At 33.7% G+C, this 14,524-nt stretch overlaps 2 protein-coding genes across 3 annotated transcripts; both read left to right on the plus strand.

Annotated features, from left to right (window-relative positions):
* Positions 1 to 727: 727 nt before the first annotated feature.
* LOC120071658 (protochlorophyllide-dependent translocon component 52, chloroplastic-like) lies at positions 728 to 5,895 on the plus strand. Of its 2 annotated transcripts, none has more exons than XM_039024028.1 (7): positions 728 to 1,408; positions 2,316 to 2,503; positions 2,934 to 3,022; positions 3,116 to 3,318; positions 3,455 to 3,649; positions 4,179 to 4,386; positions 5,399 to 5,528. In XM_039024028.1, exons 1-6 carry the CDS (start codon positions 893 to 895, stop codon positions 4,368 to 4,370), a joined length of 1,383 nt encoding a protein of 460 aa, XP_038879956.1. In that variant the 5' UTR covers positions 728 to 892; the 3' UTR covers positions 4,371 to 4,386; positions 5,399 to 5,528. The 2 variants fall into 2 exon arrangements, with proteins under 2 accessions (XP_038879956.1, XP_038879955.1); XM_039024027.1 differs by having other exon boundaries at positions 730 to 1,408; positions 4,179 to 4,366; positions 5,399 to 5,895.
* A 2,304-nt stretch (positions 5,896 to 8,199) lies between these two features.
* LOC120071453 (protochlorophyllide-dependent translocon component 52, chloroplastic-like) lies at positions 8,200 to 12,752 on the plus strand. The gene is made up of 7 exons (XM_039023746.1): positions 8,200 to 8,838; positions 9,294 to 9,481; positions 9,880 to 9,969; positions 10,055 to 10,259; positions 10,393 to 10,587; positions 11,084 to 11,271; positions 12,248 to 12,752. Exons 1-7 carry the CDS (start codon positions 8,323 to 8,325, stop codon positions 12,501 to 12,503), a joined length of 1,638 nt encoding a protein of 545 aa, XP_038879674.1. The 5' UTR covers positions 8,200 to 8,322; the 3' UTR covers positions 12,504 to 12,752.
* The last annotated feature ends 1,772 nt before the right edge of the window (positions 12,753 to 14,524 follow it).

Here is a 14,524-nt window from a genome sequence, read left to right on the forward strand (position 1 = left end):
TTTTACATTACATGAATTAAATGGATATTTGATATGAATATTTTGAAAATATAAATACCAAAATAACTTTAATTCAAAGTACTTTGGTTCAAGGTTTCAAATGTCAATCTCAATGAAAATAACCAAGTTTCAGTTTTATGGAAATTCGAAAAAGTTATAAGTGTATCAATTTACAACATTTATTATATCTTGTTTGGATAAACATCGTGTGAAACTTATAACTTTATCAATTAAACCCCTAAACTTATAAACATGTCAATTTGGACTCTTGGGGTAAGATTTCATTTTAAAACCATAAATTCTAATAGTTTATTTTGTTAATTCGGCATTTGAAGAAATCAACACACACATGTAAGAATCGATACATTGACAGTTTTTAAAAGCAACCTTAATAAACCGGTCTAGATTGATTTACTTATACAATTTAGGAGTTTAATTGAATCAGTTATAAATTCCACACTATATTTTTCAAACGAAAAATGAATGGTATAAATTAATATAGTTAATCATTTGATACAACAAAATATTTAAAGTACAAATTGAAACTTCAAATTCTCATCTTGCATACTCATAAAAAAAAAGAATTAAAATATTTTAGAACAGAAATAAAAAGAGTTTATTAGTGACAAATTTTGGACAATTTAGTAGAATTTCAAATGTAGCTCAAGCAATATTTGGGTGCCGCAATTAGAATGGAAAAAAAAATATTTAAAAAAATCATTTAAAAGAAAATTGTTTTTATTTTCCTTGTACTTATGTTACATCTTTCAAACTTCTTTTTTACTATAAAAGGAAAATGTCAATTTAGCCTTTTTGTAAGATTCAAACTTATGAACATGACGAAAATTTTATATATATATAAATAATTTCATGCAGGTGAAAAGCTTCGGCCATGAACGTTCTGAAAATCTCTTCTGCTCCACTTCACTTCACTACCAAAGTGAACAAATCCCAATTTCCGAAGCAATGTTTGCAGATTCCTCTATTCTCCTCATCGTTTTCTTCATCGGTTAACAGACGCAATCGAAGATTCAAGCTCTGTGCAAGCAAATCAACCACCATTTCAACAGAAGAATCTGCGAATCCGTTTGAAGTGGAGGCCGAGAGTGAACAGCGAGAGGAGAGATTTGATTGGTATGCGCAATGGTACCCGATCTTGCCGATTTGTGACCTCGATAAGAAGGTGCCGCATGGGAAAACGGTAATGGGGATTGATTTGGTGGTGTGGTGGGATAAGAACGAGAGTGCGTGGAAAGTGTTTGATGATTTGTGTCCGCATAGATTGGCTCCGTTGTCTGAAGGAAGGATTGATCGGTGGGGGAGATTGCAATGTGTTTATCATGGTTGGTGCTTTAATGGCTCTGGTGATTGTAAGTTCATCCCTCAGGCGCCCCCGGACGGCCCTCCGGTACTGATTCTAACCATCTTCCAACTGTCTTTGTTGACGATTGAACTTTGTGGCTGTTTTTGTTTAATCTTGAATTTTTATAGAGCTTTGAATACATCCTAGAATTTGGATTGTGATTCCATTTTGTGTCTGACGGTGACCTTACGTGACTATTGAACAAACATTAGTAGAAAATCTGCTTATTTAGAATCATCATTTCCTTAAATGAAAATTAGAAGAATATAACTTTTCTCAATGGATCCATTTCGTATTGGATATTACTGTAATCACACACAATTTTCTTGAATGCTGAAAGTTGTATGCATAATGATCTTAGACTGTCAATCGATTGGTGGGGAAAGGTCGACTGGAACATCCGAAAGTGAGTGGGTGGGGGTGGGGTGTGGTTGGGGGGAAATTGGTGGTGGGGAGGAAGATTTGAGGGAGGAGTTACCGGTGGAGGTTGATGAGTTGATGAGATTTGTCGGTAAAAAAACAGGGGTTTTAGCCTTGAGGGACTATGATGTTGAAGAAATTCCAGAACTGGTGGATGTTGCAGATGTCGGCGGTTGCTCCGTTGGCGAGGAAGGTGGCAAAGAGGCACTTGGTGGCTAGGATACGATATAGCAAAGCAGAGTACAGAGAGAAAATGAGAGAATATGGAAAAGCTTTTTTGAAAACTTACTACATGACTTAGATTCGAAACTTACATTCTAATTCTGTCCTCAGTGCATATGATTCTATTGATGAACATTTTTCAGAATCTGTTGACATATTGCGATTGAAAGTGCCATTGTGTTCATAAGCTACCTATATAGTCATATTCTAAGATAGTTAAAAGACTTGGTATTATGGTTATATTAGCCCAATTTTAAATATTTCCCATTTGGACAAGGTTTTCTATTTTTCTTCCTGTGGTATATTGCAGGTTCACACATCCAAAAGGGCATGTGTTTCTGTTTATCCTAGCATTGTGCAGAATGACATGTTATGGTTTTGGCCAAATAGTGATCCCCAATATAAAGATATTATGGTGACGAAAAAACCCCCTTACATCCCCGAATTGGACGATCCGTCATATACTAAGTTAATCATTAACAGAGATCTTCCGTATGGGTATGGAGTGACAATTTGTCAGTTTTTAGTTTCTGCATTCTATTTAATCTTCGTTAATATAGTTGTAGAGTTATGAAGGCAGTTATGTTGGATGTGGATAAACTTGGCGTGTGGATCTGAGTGGTGTAGAAAAAATGTGCTGTTTTTCCCCTTTTTCCTTTTTCCAGTTGAAGAAGACTGAATCCTATTGAACAGAAAGATCATGACCTTATTCTTCCAAGAACGGTCTAAAACTAGACGGCTCAGCTACTTAACTGAACATTCACAATTAAATACTGTTACTGTTAGGTAGACCTCATTGTAAAATATTGAACCAAAGAGAGTGAATTCTATATGTTAACAATAACATTGATGACATGAAAGAAGGAGATCGAGTGCATAGAGAAGACCTCTCTGTCTACTGAACTACTCTGTCTTTTTGCACTTTCAGGTATGAGGTTTTGATTGAGAATCTTATGGACCCTGCACATGTCCCATATGCTCATTATGGGATAATAGGAAGACAACAGACCAAGAACAGTTGAGTATTTTTGGGTGGAAAAAAAACTATTTAATATTTTTTTTACCCCATCTTTAATTGGATCTGATGGCTAATATCTATGGAATTCACAGGGAAAGCAGATAGAGAAGGAGGAAAACCAATTGAAATAGTTGTGAGAGACTTCGATGTACATGGTTTCATCAGTAATCAGGAAGTGGGAAATAGCAAGTTTGTTGCACCTTGTGTACTCTACACTTCTTTTAATCTACCTTCTAAGGAAAGAAATTCAAGACATCAAGACAATGGAACTCTCTTATTGGCTGAAAACAATCCGGTATGAAATCTAGAAACTCCTTTGCAAGTTTGCATACATCTTTTGGCGATGAAAAGTTTGATACTCTTTCGCATTATCTAGATTTATTTCTCTCCTCTTTTGGGTATTATTTGTATTTCTTCTTTGGTTGTATCAGGTGACCCCAAGCACATCTCAGAGGAAGACGATGGTAGTATTTATGTGTATTCCCATTAGTCCGGGTAAAAGCAGAGTAATATTTATACCTCTGAGAAATTTTGCCATATGGGTTAACCGAATTATTCCAAGGTGGATGTTCCATTTGGGACAAAACCTCGTCTTAGATTCAGATTCGTATCTTCTTCATGTGGAGGTAATGACTATCATATTTTCAGCACATTGTTTCAAGTTCTTCGAAGGACATATCAAAACTTTTCACAATAGTTGGTAGAAACTGGATAACAAAACAAATGAACTTATAGATGGAAGTAGAGTTTATAAACTTCAATTTCAAAAATCAAATAGTTGTGAAATGGGGCCTTAGGGAATTACTATCTGTATATGATGAAATGAACCTCAAAGCTTACCCTAATTATATGTGATGGCGATCGCATTATTGTACATGAAGGAAAAGATACGTTATGAATGAACCCTTAATTTGTTTTCATTGTTTCTCTTTCCTCCATTTTACATTCTTGTTCTGCTGTTGGAGGAACTTTGTCATCACCATTGCTCTCTTCTGGGATGAACTTTTCACGGAATTGTTCTTGTACAGCACCTAATGAGCACTCCTTGTTAAGCTTAAATGATTACTACATTAAATTGCGAGAAAAAAAAACAGAAAATATGAGGTTTTATGAATTCATATTCATCATATAATTATTTTGAGTACGTTTTTATAGGAGAGGAAGATATTGGATGTTGGCCCTTCGAATTGGCAGAAAGCTTGTTTTCTACCAACCAAGTCAGACGCCAAAGTGGTTGCCTTGAGAAGGTGGTTGAACAAATATTCTGATGGCCATGTTGACTGGAGAGGCAAGTTCAGTGGCATTCTTCCCCCATCGCCTCCAAAAAAAAAGCTGATGGACAGGTAACTCATTCATGGCTTCGGTATGTTACAATTTACATGCACACTCATGCATTCATTTCATTGTACGAGTTAGATACTCCAATATTTAGGAGATCGTGGTTCAAATATGGTGGCCACGAATTGCCTATCTTAGGTATAATAATAATAATGATGATGATGATGATGACGACGACATACGAGAGTCTTATTTTCAAATACGTTTGTCTCGTAAGTTTAGTCAAAATACAGATAAATTAGGTCTCACAATCCAACATATATTCATTTCTACTAGAGTCCCATTTTGCAAAAAGTCTTGGAACTTATTTGAAGTGCTTTGTTTTCAAGCCCTTAGAAAGTAATTCCAAACAAACTCTTCATAACTTGACTTGTTGTGAATAACATTACAAGAGTTGACCGGCTTCTTTTAGCTCCGATCAGAGACATGAAGACCTCTTTGCTTTCCGTTATCCTTATTCTTTGTTAACTGGTGTGGTTGAAGTGCTGTTTGGGGTATTTTGAAAAGCCGTTTTTCAACTTCTAAAATAATAACTCAGTAAATAGAACACAAGGCAGTTAATTTTTCACGCACATGATGGGCAATACCTGAGTGCATCTTGAACCACACTCATTTTTTGCAGCCTATTCTAATCACACAGCAGAAAAGGCTAAAAAAATATTTAAGAAAAAGAAGAAAGAAGAATTTGCACGTGGCAAACTGTAATTGAACCAACTTGGTGGGCTGCAAAAGGATAGGTGCAATTCATGATGCATCTAGGTTCTTTTCATATATAATCTACCAAGTCTTTAGAAGTATCGGAGTCTATACAATTATCTTTTCATTCTCACTCTTTTAGAGAACAACTATGAAACAAAACAATCCCTTAACTAACTATTTTTCTAAGTTCAAGGTCGTTACCGAGAATCCTTCATACACATCCTATCATCTCCACCAAGTTCCCTTCCTATTATGTTTTTTTCTCTTTATTTCATTTATGTTAATCGATATTTTCATACACGAACAAACCGAAATTTGAAGCGGGAGGATGTTTTCAGGTACTGGTCTCATGTGGTGAACTGCAGCAGTTGCAAGGTGGCATATAAGGTCCTCAATGCACTAGAAGTTGTATTGCAGGTTATGTCCATTGCTTCACTTGGAATTTTGGCAGCAACAAAGCAAAGTTTGGCATCAGGAGCTGCTAGAGTTTTGATGGTGTCTATGGCTATACTCTTCTTTGCTGCTTCAAGGTGGCTTTCTCATTTCATTTACAAAAACTTCCATTTCCATGATTACAATCATGCCCTTCGGTGAAACTACCATAGTGCCCTTTGTTGGGATTACCACAAGCTTGAAATATTTATAGAATACATGCTCTCTTCCTGTCTCCCTCTCATACACACACATAGTAATTGTATAGAAGCTGATATATGTATTTGTGATAATAGGGAAATTTCAATATACATTCCTAAAGTTCGAGAGTTGTATCAATTTAAATTCCAACTAATAATTGTAAGTGTATCTATTTACACATTCCTCCAATTTAGTTTGAAAAATATTGTACTAGACATTTAATTTTTTCAATTAAAATTTCAAATCATTATATGTGAATAGATTAAAAACGTTTATTATGATTATATTTAAAAACCACCATTGCATTAATTCTTATATATGTGTAGATTTCTTGAATGTTGATTTAATAAAATGGACAATTATAATCTGAATGGACGATTTTCAATGAAATTTTAATTGAGAATCTGCTTATATAAGTTTAAATATTTAATTGATAAAACTATAAGTTACACACAATGTTTTTCTAAATAAAACATAATGGAAGATTTAAATCGATAAACTTACGAAAGAGTTTAAATTGATACACTTAGGATAAAGTTTAAATTAATACAATCTTCAAAATTGATGTTTGCTCAATAATATTTTTAAGATAAATTGTTTTAAATGGGTTGAGGAATTTAATTATTTTAGAGAAAATATTAATTTACACCACTTAAATTTGGGATTGTATGAATTTAAATCCTAAATTATTGTAAGTGTATCAATTCACCCCTCTCATTACCTTTTTTTTTTTTTTTTTTTAAATATCGTGTGAAACTTATAATTTTATCCATTAAATTCATAAAGTTTCATAAATGAATCAATTTAGACTCTCAATTATTTTTTTTAATTTTTCCATGCATCAATTCTAATTGTCTATTATTTTTTGTAACGACCCGACTTTCTAAGACCGCTAACATAGTCATTACTACATGCATGCATTAATTTCGAAACAAAACCCTTTAGCAAATTTAACTAAAACCAAATAAGTTTCGTAAAATTAATAACTTTAATAAAATAAATATTCAAATAACTCAAAACTTTAATCTGGGTCCTCCTAAAATATAACCTTACTATCAAGGTCAGGCTACCACATTTCCCTATATCCCTTACGAGGTCACCCAAAATAAGATTACTCCAAGCCAAACATGCTTAACTTTGAAGTTCTTACGATTGAGTCATCGAAAAAGAAAGTGTACCTTGTTGGTATAGGTAGCTCATTTCAATTCTTTTAAGCCTTTTTCAACCATATTTTCACAGTTTCAAATCCCTCATACGAATGTGATCTTGGTTTATTCATGTCCCCCAATTCGAGGTATAATAGTTTTATTAATCCGATAATTGAAGAAGTCTTCACGTGTAAGAATTGAATGCATTGACGATTTTCAAATATAATCTTAATAAATGGATTACATTGATTCACTTATAAACAATTTAGAAGTTAAATTGAAATAATATGTAGCATACTATATTTTTCGAACTAAGACTGAAGAATTGTGTTAATTGATACACTTTCAAATGTTCAATATTTAAATTGGTAATATTATTAATTTATGGTTTAAATTGATACAACCACAAAATTTAGGTGTATAATGTAAATTGATACACTTTCAAAATTTCAATATTTAAATTGGTATAATGAAAATATTAAGTTCCTTTTATTTTAAAGTTGTCAATCCTCAAGTCCATCCGATGGTTGATCCATTTTTTTTTTTTTTTTTTTTGAAATTTGCCTACTTTTTGAAATTGAGGTATTTTGACCATTTGCTAATATCGTGTTCAGGTGAAATTACCAAAACATAACATTGTGAGTACAATTTGTGCCTCTCACTCTTGCATTGCAACACAAAACAGACAAGATTAACCCATGAAGAAGAAGACACAAAGCCATGAAGAAGAAAACCCATGGGGTAGACGAGGGAGAGAAAGGAAGTAAAGAAATTGAGAAGAGAAAGGAGGAGAGAAAAATCGAGACGAGGAGGGAGACGGGAAGATTGACAAGGAAGAAAAAGGAAAAAATCGAGAAGAGAAAGGAGGAGAGAAAATGAAAGTAAAGGGCTGGTTGTCCCACCAAACTTATTAAGTTGGTATAAACAACTCAACTTCAATAGTAAACATCATTAAACTGCACATTTATCGAGTAACTTCATTTTTTAAAATATTTTTCACATTTACTAAAAAACTCCATCTTCCCTTTTGTCTCTACTTTTCACATTTATCAAGTAACTTACTTCATCGTACTTTTCTCAATTGACGATGAATTCAATTTTACAACTCTATACCCAAATACAAACTTACTAACTCCATCTTATCTTTAAAAAAATTTACTAACTCCAACGTACAAAGACATGACTTATCATCTTCACTCAATGGACCAAACGTCACGTAAAGGTAAATTTGTAAATTTAGGTAAGTAGAGGGCAAAATTCTTAAATTTAGAAAAAAGGGCAAAATTCTCTCAAATCCATGTGTGCAAATTGCAAGGTGAAATTTCTTTTAATCTTCAATAATGCTGGACATGTTCATGACCACAAAAAATTTTGAAAATCTACACTCATCATCTTCTTCTTTCTAGAAACCATGCGATTAATTCTAACAGCCCTGCACTTCCCATATCCGACTTCCTCCATTCGGAGTTCAAGCTTCGGCCATGGACGTTCTCAAACTCTCTTCTTCTCCATTTCACTTCACTGCCATACTGAACAAACCCCAATTTCCGAATCAATGTTTGCAGATTCCTCTTTTCTCCTCATCGTCTTCTTCATCGATCAACAAACACAGTCGAAGATTCAAGCTTTGTGCTATCACATCATCCGCCATTTCAACCGAAGAATCTGCCAATCCTTTTGAGGTGGAGGCTGAGAGTGAACGGCGAGAGGAGAGATTCGATTGGTATGCGCAATGGTACCCGATTATGCCGATTTGTGACCTCGATAAGAGGGTACCACATGGGAAAACGGTAATGGGGATTGATGTAGTGGTGTGGTGGGATAAGAACGAAAGTGCATGGAAAGTGTTTGATGATTTGTGTCCGCATAGATTGGCTCCGTTGTCTGAAGGAAGGATTGATCAATGGGGGAGATTGCAATGTGTTTATCATGGCTGGTGTTTTAATGGCTCCGGTGATTGTAAGTTCATCCCTCAGGCGCCCCCCGATGGCCCTCCGGTAATGAGCTGATTCTAACCGTCTTCTCCTTGTGAACTGACGTTTATGCCTTTGTTGCTTAAATTAGAGATTGAACTTTGTGGCTGTTTCTGTTTAATCTTCAATTTTCTAGTGTTTTGATTAATCTTTGAATTTGTATTTTATCTCTGATCTTGACCTGACATGACCATTGGACTAACATTAGTTGTTTTGAAGGAACTATAAAGCTGAACATAATTGAGTGATGCTTGCAAAAGAGATTCCATATGCTGCTTGCTCCAGATTATTTTGTTCAATTGAGATGCCTGTCCAGTAAACATTTCATGTCATCATTTAAATTTAGTTAACAATGTTGGTCTTAATGGTAGAGATTGCATGAAAGAAATCAGACACTTTAAAGTTAGGAAACTTTTGAAGTTAGATATTACACTTAAATTTAAATTTATCCATTATTTACTTTCGGTGATATATTGCAGGTTCACACATCCAAAAGGGCATGTGTTGCTGTTTATCCCAGTATTGTGCAGAATGAAATGTTATGGTTTTGGCCCAATAGTGATCCTCAGTACAAAGATATTTTGGTGAAGAAAAAACCCCCTTACATCCCCGAATTGGATGATCCGTCATTTACCAAGTTAATCAGTAACAGAGATCTTCCGTATGGGTATGATGAGACAAATTGTCACTATTTAGTTTTCTGTATTCTATTTACTCTTATTTAGTCTAGTTGTAGAGGAATATCGAGGAAGTTATGTTGTATGTGGATGAATTTGGTGTGGAAATGTGTGGATCCAAGTGGCATAGGAAAAATGTGGTTTTGTTTAATTTTTTTTTCACCGAAAGAAGATTGATTGTAAGCTGAGGAGATCTATTTAACAGAAAGATCACGATCTTATTCTTCCAAGAACGGTCTAATAGGGTCAGCTATATAACTTATCTTCATTGAACCAAAGAAGTTGAACTGTATAAGTTAACAATAACATTGATGAATTGAAAGAAGGAGATCAAGTGCATAGAGAAGACCTTTGTTTACTCAACTACTCTGTCTTTCTGCACTTTCAGGTATGAGGTTTTGACTGAGAATCTTATGGACCCAGCACATGTCCCATATGCTCATTATGGGATAATGGGAAGGCAACAGCCCAAGAACAGATGAGTATTTTGGGATGGAAAAAGAACTATTTATGATTTTCTCTATCTTTAATTGGATCTCATGGCTAATATCTATGGAATTCACAGAGAAAGCAGATAGAGAAGGAGGAAAACCAATTGACATAGTTGTGAGAGACTTAGATGTAAATGGTTTCATCACTAACCAGGAACTGGGAACTAGCCAGTTTTTTGCACCTTGTGTTTTTTACACTTCTTTTAGTCTACCTTCTAAGAAAAGAGATTCAAATCGTCAAGACAATGGAGCTCTCTTATCGAGTGAAAACAATACGGTATAAATCTAGAAACCTCCTTTGCAAGTTTGCATACATTTTTGGGCGATAAAAAGTTTCACTCTTTCGCATTATCTAGATTTATTTCTCTCCACTTTTGGGTATTATTGTGTATCCTCTTTGGTTGTATTAGGTGGCCCCAAACACATCTCAGAGAAAAGCGATGCTAATATTTATGTGTATTCCTGTTGGTCCGGGTAAAAGCAGATTAATATTTGTATCTCTAAGAAATTTTGCTGTATGGATTGACCGAATTATTCCAAGATGGGTGTTTCATGTGGGACAAAACCTCATCTTAGATTCAGATTTGTATCTTCTTCATGTGGAGGTAAAGACTATCATATTTTCAGCACATTGCTTAAGTTTCGCAAAGTATAGATCAAAGTTTTACAATGGTTGAGTTGGGTTACTCCCCATCAATATTCAGTATTTCAACTTGCTGATAGTATTTGAGAGTAGATGGTTCAAAAGTTTAGGAAATTACTCTCGGTCTATGATGAAATGAACTTCAAAGCTTACCCTCATTATATGTGATGGTGATAGCATCAGTGTACTTGAAGGAAAAAAAAAATGTTATGAATGAGCCCTTAACTTTTCATTGTTTCTCTTTTCTCCATTTTACATTTCTGTTCTGCTGTTGGAAGAACTTCATCATGACCCTTAAAGAGCTCTCTTCTTTTTCAATGAATTGTTCCTGTACAGAACCTAATGAACACTGCTTGTTAAGCTTAAATGTTGACTGCACTAAATTGCTAAAAAAAAGGAAAATATGAGGTTTATAAGTTCATATTCATCATATAAGCTTTTTGAGTACATTTTTATAGGAGAGGAAGATATTGGATGTTGGCCCTTCAAATTGGCAGAAAGCTTGTTTTGTGCCAACCAAGTCTGACGCCAAAGTTGTTGCCTTCAGAAGGTGGTTGAACAAATATTCTGATGGTCAAGTTGATTGGAGAGGCAAGTTCAGTGGCATTCTTCCTCCATCCCCTCCGAAGGAACAGCTAATGGACAGGTAACTCTCTCACAACTTCGTAATGTTAATTGCACACTTATTCATTTCGATGCATGAGTTAGAACTCCAATATCTAGGAGATCGTGGATCAAATATGGTAGCCATGATTGGCCTATCTTAGATATAATAATAATAATAAAATCATACGAGTTTCTTCTTTTCAAATGTGTTTGTCTGTGGGTTTAGTCAAAATACATATAAGTTCGGCCTTAAAGTCAGAGACATGAGGATCTCTTTGATACCCCTTTCTGTTATCCTTATTCTTTAAAACTTGTGTGATTTAAGGGCTGTTTGGGGGTATTTACTATTTTAAAAGACTGTCTTTTGCTTTTAAAAAAGGAAAAAAAAAAAAAATCTCAGTAAAATAATGCTTGGACAATTAGTTTTAACTTCTTTATCTTTATGTTTCCATAGCTTATTCTCACAGGTCATCCACCTCTTAGAGGTATCAAAGTTCGTACAATTATCTTTTTTTCTCTCACACGCCACTCAGAAAGGGACTAAACAAAAAAATCTTTTCGATAACAACTGTTAAACAATCCCCTAACTGTACTATTGTTCAATTTCAAAGTCGTTAGGATCAGAAACTGCCACCAATTCCATTAGTTCTTGTATATCACCTTTTGTAACTACATATTGCTAGACATTGAGGTCTTGATAAGAGTATAATTTTTGCTATTTTGTATATGCAGCATTTGCATATGAAGTTCATTGTTAAGTTAAAAATATATTTGACAATAAACTCTATTGCACTCTTGGAGTTGGATTATACTGTCGTCACAGATCATCCTAGATTCAGTGGGTGTGACAATTAGTGAGTCACTGCCATCAAAACTTGCAAATGATGTGAAAATCCCACCAAGTTCTATTCCTGTCATGTTTCTGCACTTTGTTTTATATTTTACTTCTCATGTGGCAACATCGATATTTTCATACATAAACAAATTGAAAGTTGAAGGCGGGGGGATGTTTTCAGGTACTGGTCTCATGTGGTGAGCTGCAGCAGTTGCAGGGTGGCATACAAGGGCCTCAATGCACTAGAAGTTGTATTGCAGGTTATCTCCATTGCTTCACTTGGAATATTTGCAGCAACAAAGCAGAGTTTGGTATCAGGAGCTGCTAGAGTTTTGATGGTGGCTATGGCTATCCTCTGCTTTGCTGCTTCAAGGTGGCTTTCTCATTACATTTACAAAAACTTCCATTTCCATGATTACAATCATGCCCTTCGGTGAAATTACCATCCTGCCCTGGGATTCCCTCAAGCTTGAAAGATTGTATAGAATGCATGCTATCTTTCTTTCTCCTCCACACAAATAGAATTGTATAGAAAATAAGTAGATGTATGTATGTATTTATGAAGGAAACTTGAATAATGTTATCTTTAGCCTTTGGCTAAGGATTGATTAAAAGGTTAGAGGTTTGAATCTTCACACCTCAAATGTTGTATTGAATGAAAAATAAAAGAAAAAAATAGATGTATTTTTACTCTAAAATTTTGAGTCTAATTTTTATTTGGTTTGAGTTTCGAAATGTTATAATTTAAAAAATAAAAAAATAAAAATCCATTTTGATCTTTGAGATTTAAGAATAGGTACATTTGATCACTAATATTTCAAATGGATCATTTTTTAGTCCTTTTTCAAAATTAGGTTTATAAGATCTAATAAATTTATTAAAGTTAAACATAAAATTAATTAAATATATAATGTGACATTTAGGTGAAGATCGATGTCCATGAATTTATTGATGGGACATTGGCATTTTTTTTTGAAGCTGGATGGTTGACATTTAAAAAGAAAAAGGAAGAGTTGTTAGCCGAAGGTTTTATTGTAGAAATATTTAGGGAATTATGGCAGTTTTAAAAGTATTTAAGGATTTATTGTAGTTCGGTAACTTTTTTAGAAGTCGAAGACGAAGTGAGAAATTAAGTCGAGTTTTTTAGAAGTTCGAGGACGAAGTGAGAAATTAAGTCGAGTTTTCAAAACTCAACCTGTATAAGCGGCAAAATATAGGGTTAAGTCGAATGTTGAAAACTCGACCTACATAAGTAGAGTTTTCAACATTCAACATACTGCATGGTCTGCCCAACTTGTATCTCGTCTCATCCATCAGATCATTTTTGATCATCAGTAGCTTTATTCACTTCCATTTTTATTCCTTCCAATGCTCACCTGCACGCATTAATCGTTGGACCAAGTTTTCAACATTCGAACTACGCCTTTTTAATCCCACCAACAAGCTTTCCAAATCACACTTTGCCTCTGCCTCTGCCTCTGCCAAATCACACTCTCCCTTTCTGGCTCTTTGTCTCTCAAATCATTTTTTTCCTTTCTTCTTCCAAAAATTGTTACTAATTCCTCTTTTTTCTCACATTCATCCATCAAATTGTGAGGTTTGTACATTTACTCAACTAAATTTCATTTTTTTAAAAAAATAATTATAAATTTTGTTTTTATTCTCATAATATTATTTTTTATATATATATATTATATTATATATATATATATATATATATAGTTCTGGTTGTTGTTTAAGAAACAAAGAACATGTTATTCTTTTTGTATTAGTGCATTAAAAAAAGTCTAGTAGTTTTTTTTTTTTTTTGTTGTTTAATACAAATTGTTGATTTGAGTGAATTTTTACTATATATATTTTTTTATAATATTCAATTATTTTAGTATTTGAGTTTGATTTTTAATTTTTTACAAAACTTAGAATTAGGGAAGAAAATTTACTTACCCTTGAAGCCAAAAAAATTTAAATCCCTCGATCTCCAAAATATGGAATCTCAATTGGGTACCACCACTTGAGAACCCTCTGTATTATCTTGGGGTTAGAATTCAGCAGGAGTAGTAGGCTCTGTACAATTTTTGGAAGAGGGATGAAAGGATGAGAGGGAGGAGAAGATTTTTACCAGAGAGAACTTTTCTCTGTTATCTCAAGGAAGAAGATGATGAATACATTCAACACTCTGAACCACCCACACTGCATGTTTTTGGCTGAGAAAATTAGGGGAGGGAACTCCCTCCCTTTAATTAAATTAAATATAAATATAATGTAATTTAACTAAAATTAATATATATATATATACATATATTATATGTTATGTAAAATATAATACATAACTTATAATTTTATTTTCTCCCAACTATGCATGACATTTAATATAAATCACATTTAAATTAAAATTTAATTATATGAATTCATTCATATAATTAATATTTGAATCATATTCAAGTATTTAATTCCTCTC

Source organism: Benincasa hispida, chromosome 2, assembly GCF_009727055.1.
Source record: "Benincasa hispida cultivar B227 chromosome 2, ASM972705v1, whole genome shotgun sequence".
NCBI classification, from domain to species: Eukaryota; Viridiplantae; Streptophyta; class Magnoliopsida; order Cucurbitales; family Cucurbitaceae; genus Benincasa; species Benincasa hispida.

Excerpts from the sequence above, each read along its gene's own strand:
- LOC120071658 (XM_039024027.1), top strand. The coding sequence starts at position 893 with ATGAACGTTCTGAAAATCTCTTCTGCTCCACTTCACTTCACTACCAAA. Across the intron at positions 2,504-2,933 it reads AACAGAGATCTTCCGTATGG|GTATGAGGTTTTGATTGAGA; the intron begins GTATGGAGTGAC and ends TTGCACTTTCAG. Across the intron at positions 3,650-4,178 it reads CGTATCTTCTTCATGTGGAG|GAGAGGAAGATATTGGATGT; the intron begins GTAATGACTATC and ends ACGTTTTTATAG.
- LOC120071453 (XM_039023746.1), top strand. The coding sequence starts at position 8,323 with ATGGACGTTCTCAAACTCTCTTCTTCTCCATTTCACTTCACTGCCATA. Across the intron at positions 9,482-9,879 it reads AACAGAGATCTTCCGTATGG|GTATGAGGTTTTGACTGAGA; the intron begins GTATGATGAGAC and ends CTGCACTTTCAG. Across the intron at positions 9,970-10,054 it reads AGGCAACAGCCCAAGAACAG|AGAGAAAGCAGATAGAGAAG; the intron begins ATGAGTATTTTG and ends TATGGAATTCAC.